Source organism: Eleutherodactylus coqui, chromosome 2, assembly GCF_035609145.1.
Source record: "Eleutherodactylus coqui strain aEleCoq1 chromosome 2, aEleCoq1.hap1, whole genome shotgun sequence".
In the NCBI taxonomy this organism is placed as follows: Eukaryota; Metazoa; Chordata; class Amphibia; order Anura; family Eleutherodactylidae; genus Eleutherodactylus; species Eleutherodactylus coqui.
The window spans coordinates 314047844-314061400 of NC_089838.1; the positions used below are offsets into that span (position 1 = coordinate 314047844).

The 13557-nt window shown below is 45.1% G+C and overlaps 1 protein-coding gene across 1 annotated transcript in view; it reads right to left on the minus strand.

The window, feature by feature from the left end:
- Positions 1 to 510: 510 nt before the first annotated feature.
- Positions 511 to 13557, minus strand: part of LOC136612873 (potassium channel subfamily T member 2-like) — a 195272-nt gene continuing 182225 nt past the window's right edge. Inside the window, exons 22-28 of the mRNA XM_066593593.1 lie at positions 12818 to 12952; positions 10932 to 11043; positions 10714 to 10815; positions 8087 to 8170; positions 6616 to 6744; positions 698 to 1007; positions 511 to 599 (exon numbers count right to left, since the gene is read on the minus strand). Coding sequence (XP_066449690.1) covers positions 511 to 599; positions 698 to 1007; positions 6616 to 6744; positions 8087 to 8170; positions 10714 to 10815; positions 10932 to 11043; positions 12818 to 12952 — 961 coding nt within the window. The remainder of the gene's footprint in view (positions 600 to 697; positions 1008 to 6615; positions 6745 to 8086; positions 8171 to 10713; positions 10816 to 10931; positions 11044 to 12817; positions 12953 to 13557) is intronic.

The window sequence follows — 13557 nt, forward strand, 5'->3', positions numbered from 1 at the left end:
GCTCAGCGCTGAGCCAATCAGGGGGCAGGTCTGACTCACACCCCCTTCACACCCACTGCAGGACGGCCACGCAGAGCTCCAGCTGCCGGCAGAAGGTGAGTATACAATTTTTTTTATTTTAACACATTTTAGGGTGGATTGCAGGGAAGGGCTTATATATTTAAGCCCTTACCGACAATTCATCCCGGGCTCGCCCGCAGCGCATTGCTTTCAATGGAGACGGCTGTATTGCCGTCTCCATTGCATGCAATGCGCTGGACAGCTCCGGCCCATTTCTAATGAAACGCGGCTAGGAGCAGATTTTCGGGCGATTTTCGGGCGACTTGCGCGCACCGGTCACGCGATTTGCGGATGCGCATCCGTCATGCGATCCGCAAATCGCGCGAAAAATCGCCCGTCTGACCAAGGCCTTATACTGCATGTGCTGTGGATGGTTATTTACATCCTAACTACACGAGGTATGTGCAATTAAGACATAAATAGTCAAAGGGGATAAGCAAGGAAGTATACTTACACCACATCATTGAGTTCCAGCTTGGTGTCTGGAGGAGGATTTATAAGGATATAGGATAAGGAGTTATCAGTGTCCATAATGTCCACTGCAAAGAAAGAAACAGAGACAAGATTAGACACTGGTGGCGGGGGCAGACTCCATGTCACGTAGCCCCTACAACAATAAGCAAAGGGGGTCACATACTGTACTCTGCAGTAGAGAGACCCAGATGTTTCATTCTGGTCTTCACCAAAGCATTGAGCTCCTGCCGTTCAGACCGCCTGTACAGACTCATTCTCTGCTGACTAATCCTTTCGGACGCCGACTTCCCAGGTAGCCTTGCTCCTTTACGGGACAGCCGCCGAGCCCACTGCATACTCTTCCTGCGCAACAACGGATGCTCGGACTGGTCGCTGGATGTAGAGTTACGGTGTGGCCCTCGGCTTTGAATGGTGTCTCCCCAACGGCTCTCTCTTGTGTCTTCATAGTCTTCAACGCTGATAGAGACCTGTGACTAGGAGGACAAGAAAGCAGGACAGAGTAAGGCTACCCTCACCCACCACGTCTGAGCTGTGGAAACTCCGTTGCTTTTCTGCAGATGGCCGCATTAACGAGCTTTGTGGATTTTCTTGCAGATCTTGTATATATACTTGCCTTTTCAGGTCACACTGGCAAACTTTATTTTTGAACATCAACAAACGCAGATTTCCAATCAGATTCGTGCGTTTCCACAGCGGAAATGTTAAAAATTTGCAACAAAAGTGCACTTATGGATTTTGCTGCGGTTTTTATGTTCTCTATTGATGTCTATGGCAAAAATTCGCTGCCTTTTTGCAGTTTCTGCAACATAATTCGCCATCTGCATCATTTTTCTAATGTCTTGCGTCTCCGCAGCAGAAACATTCCGCTACGTGAAAAGGAGGTTTGTAAAATGTCCCTCACTTGCCTTGTACTATAAACACAAGGGAATTTTCACAGTGATTCCGCTAGTGGATCCTGCGGGTGTGACGGCCTCACAATGTAGGATGATCATTACTTGGATGGAAGTAACTTGGAGCACAAAGAAATATGTAGGTAGCTGAGCAGGATAGGCTTTACCTTCTGGTTTGTGTCACCCCGTAGTGGGAGGAGGAGCAGACCCCATGTCACATAGCTCCTCCCTCCTGTGTCACCCTGTGGTGGGAGGAGCAGACCCCATGTCACATAGCTCCTCCCTCCTGTGTCACCCTGTGGTGGGAGGAGCAGACCACATGCCACATAGCTCCTCCCTCCTGTCACCCCATGGTGGGAGGAGCAGACCCCATGTCACATAGCTGCTCCCTCCTGTGTCACTCCATGGTGGGAGGAGCAGACCCTATGTCACATAGCTCCTCCCTCCTGTCACCCCATGGTGGGAGGAGCACACCCCATGTCACATAGCTCCTCCCTCCTGTGTCACCCCATGGTGGGAGGAGCAGACCCCATGTCACATAGCTCCTCCCTCCTGTGTCACCCCATGGTGGGAGGAGCAGACCCCATGTCACATAGCTCCTCCCTCCTGTGTCACCCCATGGTGGGAGGAGCACACCCCATGTTACATAGCTCTTCCCTCTTGTGTCACCCTGTGGTGGGAGGAGTAGAGCCCATGTCATATAGCTCCTCCCTCCTGTGTCACCCTGTGGTGGGAGGAGCAAGCCATGTCACATAGCTCCTGCCTCCTGTGTCACCCCGTGGGGGGAGGAGCAGACCCCAAGTCACATAGCTCCTCCTTCCTGCGTTACCCTGTGGTGGTAGGAGCAGACCCCATGTCACATAGCTCCTCCCTCCTGTGTCACCCTGTGGTGGTAGGAGCAGACCCCATGTCACATAACTCCTCCCTCCTGTGCCACCCCATGGTGGGAGGAGCAGACCCCAAGTCACATAGCTCCTCCCTCCTGTGTCACCCCATGGTGGGAGGAGCAGAACCCATGTCACATAGTTCCTCCCTCCTGTGTTACTCTGTGGTGGGAGGAGCAGATCCCATGTCACATAACTCCTCCCTCTTGTGTCACCCCATGGTGGGAGGAGCAGACCCCATGTCACATAGCTCCTCCCTCCTGTGTCACCCTGTGGTGGTAGGAGCAGACCCCATGTCACATAACTCCTCCCTCCTGTGTCACCCCATGGTGGAAGGAGCAGACCCCAAGTCACATAGCTCCTCCCTCCTGTGTCACCCCATGGTGGGAGGAGCAGAACCCATGTCACATAGTTCCTCCCTCCTGTGTTACTCTGTGGTGGGAGGAGCAGACCCCATGTCACATAGCTCCACACTCCTGTGTCACCCCATGGTGGGAGGAGCAGAACCCATGTCACATAGTTCCTCCCTCCTGTGTTACCCCGTGGTGGGAGGAGCAGACCCCATGTCACATAGCTCCACACTCCTGTGTCACCCCATGGTGGGAGGAGCAGAACCCATGTCACATAGTTCCTCCCTCCTGTGTTACCCCGTGGTGGGAGGAGCACTATATCAGCACAGGCATGCCATTATCTGAACAAGGCTGCTGTACTATATGTCTATCTGAGCATTTCAGTGGTATTAACCACGATATGTACCAGCACTGTGTGCAGTAAATCTAGGCTATATGTTCACTACTGTAATCCTCTGTACAACAGGTAGCACTATTTATCCATGCACCGCATCGGGCACCAGCTGTCTGAGCGCTATGTGGGGCACTATGTATAAGCACTGTATGGTGCTCGATACACCTGAGCACTCTGTTGGACACTGTTTATTGGAGCGCTACGTAGGGCACCATTTATTCAGGCACCATAGGGCACTATTTATCCGAGCACTCTGTGGGGCACTAATTATCCAGGCATCATAGGGCATTATTTATCCGAGCACTCTGTGGGGCACTAATTATCCAGGCACCACTAGGCACCATTTATTTGAGCACTGTATTGGGCACTATTTATCATCCCAGGAAACTCCCGAACAATCCAGGTTTTCTGTCAAAACCTCCTTTTTTATTACATACTTGTTAAAATCCTGAGCATAGTACAAATCTCGGCATGCAGGGTGCTACGTGTTTTGGCAATTGCTTTCCTTCATCATTGTACATTTATTGTAGATTATGAGGGAAGTTATAGATAAAGGGGTTAAATTTGTTTCTAAAAAGGCCCCTACCGTGGGCATAATACAACAAGGTCATTGGTTGTTAGCCCCTTAATGATGCGGCCCTTTTTTTTCCATTTTTGTCCACCGACATAGATGTCTGAGGGCTTGTTTTTTGCGAGACGAGTTGTACTATTTAATGTACAATATCATGTACTGAAAAAATGTAAAAAAAATTCTAAGTGGACTAAAATGAAAAAAAAAAAATGAAATTCCACCATCTTTCAGTGCGTCTTGTTTACTTTATATATATATTTTGCTGTACTACTTTTGTTTCTTTTCAAAGATATTTAATTTTTTTACATTATTTTCTGCTGCCATCTTCTGACCGCAATAACTTTTTTACTTTTCCGTAGACATAGCTGTGTGAGGGCTCATTTTTTGCAGGACTTCCTGGAGTTTGCGTTGGTACCATTTTGGAATACATGTGACTTTTTGATTGCTTTTATTGCATTTATTCTTGTAGACAGGGTGACTGGAAAAGCACATTTCAGGTGTTCCTTTTTTTTCTGACAATGTTCACCGTGTGGAGTAAATAATGCATTATTTTGATAGATCGCACTTTTACGGACGCAGCGATACCAAATATGTGTTTTTCTTTTATTATTTAGATTCTTTTATTATAAATATGTCAAACGGTTGTTTTTTTAACTTTCATAACAGTTTTTTTTCTAATAATTAGTAAAACTTTATTAATCTTATTTTTACTTTTTTTTTTTAGTCCCCAGAGGGGACAACAACTTATGATTAGAGATGAGCGAACGTACTCGTTTCGAGTACTTACGCACCCGAGTACCGCCATTTTCGAGTAAAGATTCGGGGGGCGCCGGGGGGCGGGGAGAGGCGTGGCGGTGCGGGCGGTAGCAGCGGGGAACAGGGGGGAGCCCTCTCTCTTTCCCTCTCCCCCCCACTCCCCACTGCTACCCCCCGTGCCGCCACGGCGCCCCCCGAAGTTTTTCGCCCGAGTACGGAAGTACTCGGAAATCGCGGTATTCGGGCGAAAAAGGGGCGTGGCCGAGCACGTTCGCTCATCTCTACTTATGATGCTTTGATCGCTCTTGCAGTATGATGTAATGCCGTAGCATTCTATTTTATCTCTCTTCATACATACCCCAACATCGCAGGACGTAACTGTACGTACTATAGCGTTAAGGGGTTAGTTATAGGGTTTTTGGGATGTGGTCATATTTGTAAAGCATGTTGATATGCATAAAAATCGGAAAGCTTTATATCTGTAACTAGTGGAAAAATTATAATATCAAGTCCTACATTAATGACAATTCTACATGTGTAGTTTATTTAATTTTTTGTCATTTGCAATATGTAGTGTATACATATATATTATATATGTGACACCCGGGTCTGTATGCTGCATTCATGCACTTTGCGGGCCCCTATTCATCTGAGCCTTCTCTGGGCCACTAAAGCCCGTTTTGATGGAACCGTTAGCGTTCAGAATATCATTCAAACAAGTAAACTGAATGAAAATCGTTCAGTTTAAGCGCGGCAAATGATTGAATGACGAAAGAGAATAGTGGGGTCCTCATTCATCATTCAGTCTCAGCCGGAATAAGAACCAGCGCCGGATCAGTCACTTTTCCTGCAGTTTAAACACGGATCGTTCAGTGTTTCACATAGGAAGGTGAAATACTGAACGACTAGCGCATAATTCTCAGCGAGAATCTTGCAGTTTAAATATATTGTCCGAGCGCGAATGAGCTGATGATGATGTCACCAAGTCGTTCACTCGGGCCATAATTATCCAGGCACCACAGGGCATTATTTATCAGAGCTCTTTGTGAGGCACTATTTATCAGAGCTCTTTGTGAGGCACTATTTATCAGGGCTCTTTGTGAGGTACCATTTATTTCTTAAACGACTTATTAAAATGTTTAAGATCACCTTCATGAGTACAAGGCACCATAACCTATAGAATAGGCCAGAGGCGTAACTTGAAGCTCCTGGGCCCCAATGCAAAACCTGGAATGGGGCCCCCAACTATAATGCTTTATTCATAGTACTGGGCTCCCTATATGGAGAAGAGAGGCCTTATGGGCCCCCCAAGGCTCCTGGGCCCGGGTGCAGCCGCATCCCCTATAGTTACGCCCCTGGAATAGACTTTATAGACGGGGTTGAATTAAAGGAGATGTCCCGAGGCAGCAAGTGGGGTTATACACTTCTGTATGGCCATAATAATGCACTTTGTAATATACATAGTGCATTAATTATGAGCCATACAGAAGTTATAAAAAGTTTTTTACTTACCTGCTCCGTTGCTGGCGTCCTGGTCTCCATGGTGCCGACTAATTTTTGGCCTCCGATGGCCAAATTAGCCGCGCTTGCGCAGTCCGGGTCTTCTGCTGTTCTCTATGGGGCTCCGTGTAGCTCCGTGTAGCTCCGCCCCGTCACGTGCCGATTCCAGCCAATCAGGAGGCTGGAATCGGCAGTGGACCGCACAGAAGAGCTGCGGTCCACGGAGGAAGAGGCCATCTTCAGCGGTGAGTAGAGAAGTCACCGGAGCGCCGGGATTCAGGTAAGCGCTGTGCGGGTGGTTTTTTTAACCCCTGCATCGGGGTTGTCTCGCGCCGAACGGGGGGGGGGGTTTAAAAAAAAAAAAACCCGTTTCGGCGCGGGACATCTCCTTTAAGGCCGAAAACTGTGTTATACAGTTCCATAAATCCCACCATGATATTATGCTCAAGTAACACCGCCATACAGAGCCCAAGTGACAGGGCCATACAGGGCACTAATCAGAAGCGAATACGGAGCAGGACCATACTGCTACTGACATAGGCCGCGCCATGCGGTATGCTAAGGAGTTATGCAGGCTTTTCCACTGATGGTGTATCCCTTGTATGATTGGGATCGCTGACAGTGATTCGATGAGTCTTGTTAGTTATATATGTATTTTCACATTTTTGACTGACAACTGCACAAGAAGACAGAAAGTGTGCTACAGAAGAGCAAAGAGGCATGAGCCATGGCGTACCTCTGAAATGGGCAACACATGCGTCTCGGTGCGGAAGATTCCAATAGGGATGTCACCTGTTGTGGAACATAACTTCTGATACAGTCGTCCATAGCAACGGATCCAAAGGTCTTCTTCGGTAACTTGGAGCTGCGGAAGAAGCAGTGTACATTTTATATAATGGCTGTTTTTCACCACAAGGGGGCACCGCAACACAAAATCTAAAAAGATTATGTAAAAGACAAAGCAAAATATATTATAGATGAAAGGGCAGACGGGGGAGGATATCCTACGTCAGTCATTGAGCTTATAGGGTACGAGGGATATGTGTGGGCGATATACATATATTGTATGTGTAAATATATAATAATAACGCTACGTGGATTATTTTGCATATGATGGATTAGTTCAAACCTTTGACTCTTCATTATAAAGCTCATCTGCATATATTAGTCTCGCCTGAACATGGAGATTCTAGTTGTATTCGCTCAGGGGGAATCAGCAGAACGTGATTTGCCCAGAGCACCGATGAGGATGGGATATAAGAAACATGAAAGGGACGCAAAAGGATTCGGCTGCAGAGTATCAGGCAGCTACTGCTCCTTTTGTAGTGGGGCCCCGGGCAAAAAACATGCAGGAGCCCTAAAATCCATCTTAATTCATTTTTTTTAAACTCCTTGAGACATTCTCCATAGTGAAATGTTCTATTCCGCCACTTCTGGGTTAGAGCTTTCCTGGATTTTTTTGTAAGGCATATCCGCTGTGTTATGTGTGATATGGGGGATATATATCACTGCACATATAACAGGGATGCCGCCAGTCACATGTAGTCTTATTGTTGCTCTGTGTTGCCCCCAACAATAGAGACCCGATAGTTCAGAAAGATATTGCTGTCAAAAGACTTCACATGTTGTTGATGAAAAGACCGCAAGTTTGTCCTCTCCCTCCTGTGCAGATCACAGTTATCTGCAGTCCTTGGAAGATACATGTGAGCACCTCTGCTGTCAGCTGTGGCCAAGGATAAGCAAAGTGTGCCTTGTAGGGTCATTGTGTGCCAGCCACTGCAAGAGAGGACTCGGTCTGGTTGGTACTGTCAGGAGGGTACTGTGAGTCGCTGGTACTGCTATGGGGGAACAATGTGTGCTTGTTACTACTACAGTGAGGAAACAGTTTGGGAGGACAGTGTGTGGCTGGTACTACTACAGGGAAACCGTGTGTAGTTGGTACTACTATGGGGAAACAATGTGTGATTGGTATTGCTATGGGGGAAACGGGTGTGATTGGTACTGCTTTGGGAAAACCGTGTGTGATTGGTACTGCTATGGGGAAAGTGTGTGGTTGGTAATACTACAACGGTGAAACAGTGTGTGGGTGGTCCTCCTTTGGGGGGACAGTATGTGGCTGGTACTGCTATGGGGGAACAGTGTGTGGCTGTACTGTAATGTGGGCACTGTGGAGTATGAGTGAAAGCAAAAAGGAAGAAAGAACTTACAGCGCACAGGAATCCGGAGCCGGGCATAGAGTCCAGACCGAGTAATAGACGTGTGATGGAGATCATGTAATCCTTCACAAATGACTGTATTGTAGAAGGCAAAGAGGAGAAGTTACTACTACATGGAGATATAGAGGAGGTTACTTGGAGTAAAAGGAGGAGATATAGGGGAGGTTATATGGAGTAATAGGAGGAGATATAGGGGAGGATATATGGAGTAAAAGGAGGAGATATAGGGGAGGTTATATGGAGTAATAGGAGGAGATATAGGGGAGGATATATAGAGTAATAGGAGGAGATATAGGGAGGGGTTATATGGAGTAATAGGAGGAGATATAGGGCAGGTTATATGGAGTAATAGGAGGAGATATAGGGGAGGTTATATGGAGTAATAGGAGGAGATATAGGAGAGGTTATTTGGAGTAAAAGGAGGAGATATAGGGGAGGTTATATGGAGTAATAGGAGGAGATATAGGGGAGGTTATATGGAGTAATAGGAGGAGATATAGGGGAGGATATATAGAGTAATAGGAGGAGATATAGGGAGGGGTTATATGGAGTAATAGGAGGAGATATAGGGCAGGTTATATGGAGTAATAGGAGGAGATATAGGGGAGGTTATATGGAGTAATAGGAGGAGATATAGGGGAGGATATATAGAGTAATAGGAGGAGATATAGGGAGGGGTTATATGGAGTAATAGGAGGAGATATAGGGCAGGTTATATGGAGTAAAAGGAGGAGATATAGGGGAGGTTATATGGAGTAAAAGGAGGAGATATAGGGGAGGTTATATGGATTAAAGGAGGAGATATAGGGGAAGGATATATGGAGTAATAGGAGGAGATATATGGGAAGGATATATGAGTAATAGGAGGAGATATAGGAGAGGTTATTTGGAGTAAAAGGAGGAGATATAGGGGAAGGATATGTGGAGTAATAGGAGGTGATATAGGGGAGGTTATATGGAGTAAAAGGAGGAGATATAGGGGAGGTTATAAGGAGTAAAAGGAGGAGATATAGGGGAGGTTATATGGAGTAAAAGGAGGAGATATAGGGGAGGTTATATGGAGTAAAAGGAGGAGATATAGGAGAGGTTATATGGAGTAAAAGGAGGAGATATAGGGGAGGTTATATGGAGTAATAGGAGGAGATATAGGGGAGGTTATATGGAGTAATAGGAGGAGATATAGGAGAGGTTATTTGGAGTAAAAGGAGGAGATAAAGGGGAGGTTATATGGAGTAATAGGAGGAGATATAGGGGAGGTTATATGGAGTAATAGGAGGAGATATAGGGGAGGATATATAGAGTAATAGGAGGAGATATAGGGAGAGGTTATATGGAGTAAAAGGAGGAGATATAGGGGAGGTTATATGGAGTAAAAGGAGGAGATATAGGGGAAGGATATATGGAGTAATAGGAGGAGATATAGGGGAAGGATATATGAGTAATAGGAGGAGATATAGGAGAGGTTATTTGGAGTAAAAGGAGGAGATATAGAGGAAGGATATATGAGTAATAGGAGGAGATATAGGAGAGGTTATTTGGAGTAAAAGGAGGAGATATAGCGGAAGGATATATGGAGTAATAGGAGGAGATATAGGGGAAGGATATATGAGTAATAGGAGGAGATATAGGAGAGGTTATTTGGAGTAAAAGGAGGAGATATAGGGGAAGGATATGTGGAGTAATAAGAGGAGATATAGGGGAGGTTATATGGAGTAATAGGAGGAGATATAGGGGAGGTTATATGGAGTAAAAGGAGGAGATATAGGGGAAGGATATATGGAGTAATAGGAGGAGATATAGGGGAAGGATATATGAGTAATAGGAGGAGATATAGGGGAAGGATACATGGAGTAAAAGGAGGAGATATAGAGGAAGGATATATGAGTAATAGGAGGCGATATAGGGGAAGGATATATGAGTAATAGGAGGAGATATAGGGGAGGTTATATGAGTAATAGGAGGAGATATAGGGGAAGGATATATGGAGTAATAGGAGGAGATATAGGGGAGGATATATTGAGTAATAGGAGGAGATATAGGGGAAGAATATATGGAGAAATAGGAGGAGATATAGGGGAGGATATATGGAGTAATAGGAGGAGATATAGGGGAATGATATATGGAGGAGATAAAGGGGAGGTTACAAATAGTAATAGAAGAAGATATAGGGGAGGTTATATGGAGTAACAGGAGTAGATATAGGGGACGTTATACAGACTATTAGGAGATGTAGTGAAAGGTTATATGGAATAATAGGCGTAAATATAGGGGGAAGATACATGAAGTAATAGGGGAGAAATAGGGGGGGTATATAGAGTAAAAGGAGGAGATACATGGGAGGTTATATGGAGTAATAGAAAGAGATATATGGGAGGTTATATGGAGTAATAGAAAGAGATATAGGGGAGGTTATATAAAGTAATGGAAGATATAGGGAGAGGTTATATGGAGTAATAGGAGGAGATATAGGGGAGGTTATATGGATTAATAGGAGGACATATAGGCAGAAGTTGCATGAAGTAATAGGAAGAGATATGGGGAGGATAAATAGAGTAATAAGATATATATAGGGACAGGATATATGGAGTGATAGGAGGACATATAGGGACATACAGTACCTGGTATAGCAGAGTATCTAACATGCTGACACTGAAGACCTTCCCAGCAGCGAATGGCAGTCTGAACATGAAGACCAGGTTAGAGCCCCGTTCACGTTCCCTCTGTGAGAGGACAGAGCTTTGAGGGAGGGATTGGGAAAAGGAGAAGAAGACATAGGAAGATGACAGACATCAGAGAGACAGTCAGAGGGGTATCTGACGAGTGTTACAGCCTTTACCTTCTCCAGTTTAGACAGCACCACTGAGTATTTGTCTTTGGCTTTGAACTGCATGAACCTCATGTTTGCTGGATGTGCTAGTTCAGTGATGATATTCAGCCCGGGAAACAGTCTGCAGGATGAAGCATTCATCATTATCCTTCTATACATCGCCCATAGACATAAGGCCAAGGTCACATGTGCAGGCTTCACACTTCATACCTCACATCATTTCTTCATCATTACCTCAGAGGTCATTATACTGTAACTCTTCAAATGGGAAGATGGAATACCTCTGCAGCGCCACCTATTGGAAGGCAGCATTCCTGCAAGTCAATGTTAGACTTTTTAAACAAGTCTTATAACAAATCCCAGTCATTGTTATAAGACCTGTTTAAAAAATCTAACTTTGAATGGAATCCAAAAGGACATTCTGTGCAGGGGGCAGAGCCATACTTTGCTAGGTTGACTCTTTGTATGTTATGTAAAGGTATGTTTTGTGTTGTGATGGTGAAGAAAAAGAACAGAAAATGGAGATAAAGTTCAATAAAAAGATTTAATTAAAAAAAAAAAGTCTAACTTTGACTTGCAGGAATGCTGCCTTCCAATAGGTGGTGCTGCAGAGGTATGGTTTCACCATTCATTTGCATATTGCCCAGAGGAGCATGGATGGCCTTACAAAGTCCCCTCACATACCTTCTAGTGCTCTCCTTAAGGAGAAACAATACCCTTCCTGACCCACTGAAACTCTTCTGCACAGTGCAGGAAGAAAGAGGAAGTAAGTGATGCATAATGGCACAGTGATGAGGGGACTATAGACATCTCAGTATGTGAACACTATGTGACACATTCTGGACACAATTTGACACTATAGGCAGTATATGGCACTACGTGAGGACCTATAGACTCTACATAAGCAGGACATGCCATTCTCTGTGCACTATTTGGCAGTGTCTGAGTACTGCATGTATTTGGCACTATAAGAATATAGTATAGCATTGTCTTGGCACTACTATTTGGATCCATTTTCACAAGGAATGTGGCAGTATGTGGACAATATATGCAGATAAAGGACAGGTTTCTATGGGCACCCTTTGCACTTTGTAGGTAGAATTTGGCTTTACATTGGTATTGTAAGATACCATTTGCTCAAAGGCTATTGGCAATTTTTCACTTAAATGCATGTATATTGGTCTGTCACTTATTTCTGTAATAGGATTTGATTAAAAACTTTGCACCATTTGTCTTCTGCAGCTTCTACATATCACCACATACATAAACTGCAGACTGAGTCTCAATAGGAGATCTGTTAGTGAGCCTGGACTGACGCTTGGTTTCTATTTCCTGCACTTTCTGATTAAGTCATTTATGTCCACAGCAAAGTTCTCTTTTTTTTCTGTTGCTTCTCCGGTGTATAGCCTTTAAGTAATACAGTAAGAACTATAGATCTATAAACTATCTGTGTGCTATATGCAGTAAATGGGTGCTGTGTGACTCTGTCTGGGCTCTGCAAGGCACTCTTAGAACAATGTGTGTTAATATTTGGGCACTGTAGGGCACCACTAATTCAGGGATGATATAGCACTATAGTCATATATTAAAGTAGGCATTACTGGGGTGGAGTCAAAGTCTGAAAAGGACGCTGCACATTCCCCTCTAAGGCCCATTTACATTGGACGAGTGTCGGGCAAACAATGCCCTACACTCGTCCCTGTATCCCTGCGCTCCCGTGGAGCTAGCACAGCTGGCTCGCACACGGAGCGGCCAGCAGGGGGCGGGGCAGTGCAGGAGATTTCTCTCCTCTCGCTCCCCCGCCCCTCTCCATTCACATAACACAGGCGACGTTCGCTATGGAACGGCAGCTGTTTAAACTGCACGATGAGCAATGACGATGGCAGAGTAATTACCTAAAAAGTGTTTGTACATTAACGATGGTCCGGGCATCAGCCATGTAATCCTCCTCCGCAATCATGGAGCTTTCTTCACCAACAACCACCATGTGAGCTGCATAACTCACGCCGCAACGCAGCAGGTCATCCAGGCTGTAGAGAGAAAGCAAAGCGGCTGATGCCAAAGTACAGCAATTTCGGAAGGGTTAGGGGGACGCCAAACGTATTACACAGCGGATCACAATACTACATATATATCTATATCTACATATATATATACAGTAGTATTACTGGAGGTTTCTTTGTAGGTTTCCCAAGGACTTACACACAACTGGATATGGCCAATGACTGTAAAGGGGACAACGACTGCATCCCTTTTATCTCAGTAACACTTATGCTATCAACAAGCATTAAAGTATCTGGCGGTTCTTTGGTGGGCTTGTATTTGAAACTTTGACTCCTCCCCAATGAAAGCTCATTGGTTGCTGAGTCTACTGAATGCCCATAAATACATGTGAGCGGTCTTTGAATAGAGACCCGCTGCTGCGAGAGGCCGCATCACTGAATGTTTTGTTGAAGGTCAAACCAGCGATAGACGTAGTAGCAAGAGTATCTGCGAACAGCAGGGACTGTTCGATCTAGGATCACTCACACATACTTATGTGTTTTAGAGAACCAATGAGCATTAAGTGGGAGGGAAAAATGTTTTTAAAAAAAGGTGTGAGCCAATCAGCATTCAGTTGGAGACACATGCGGAA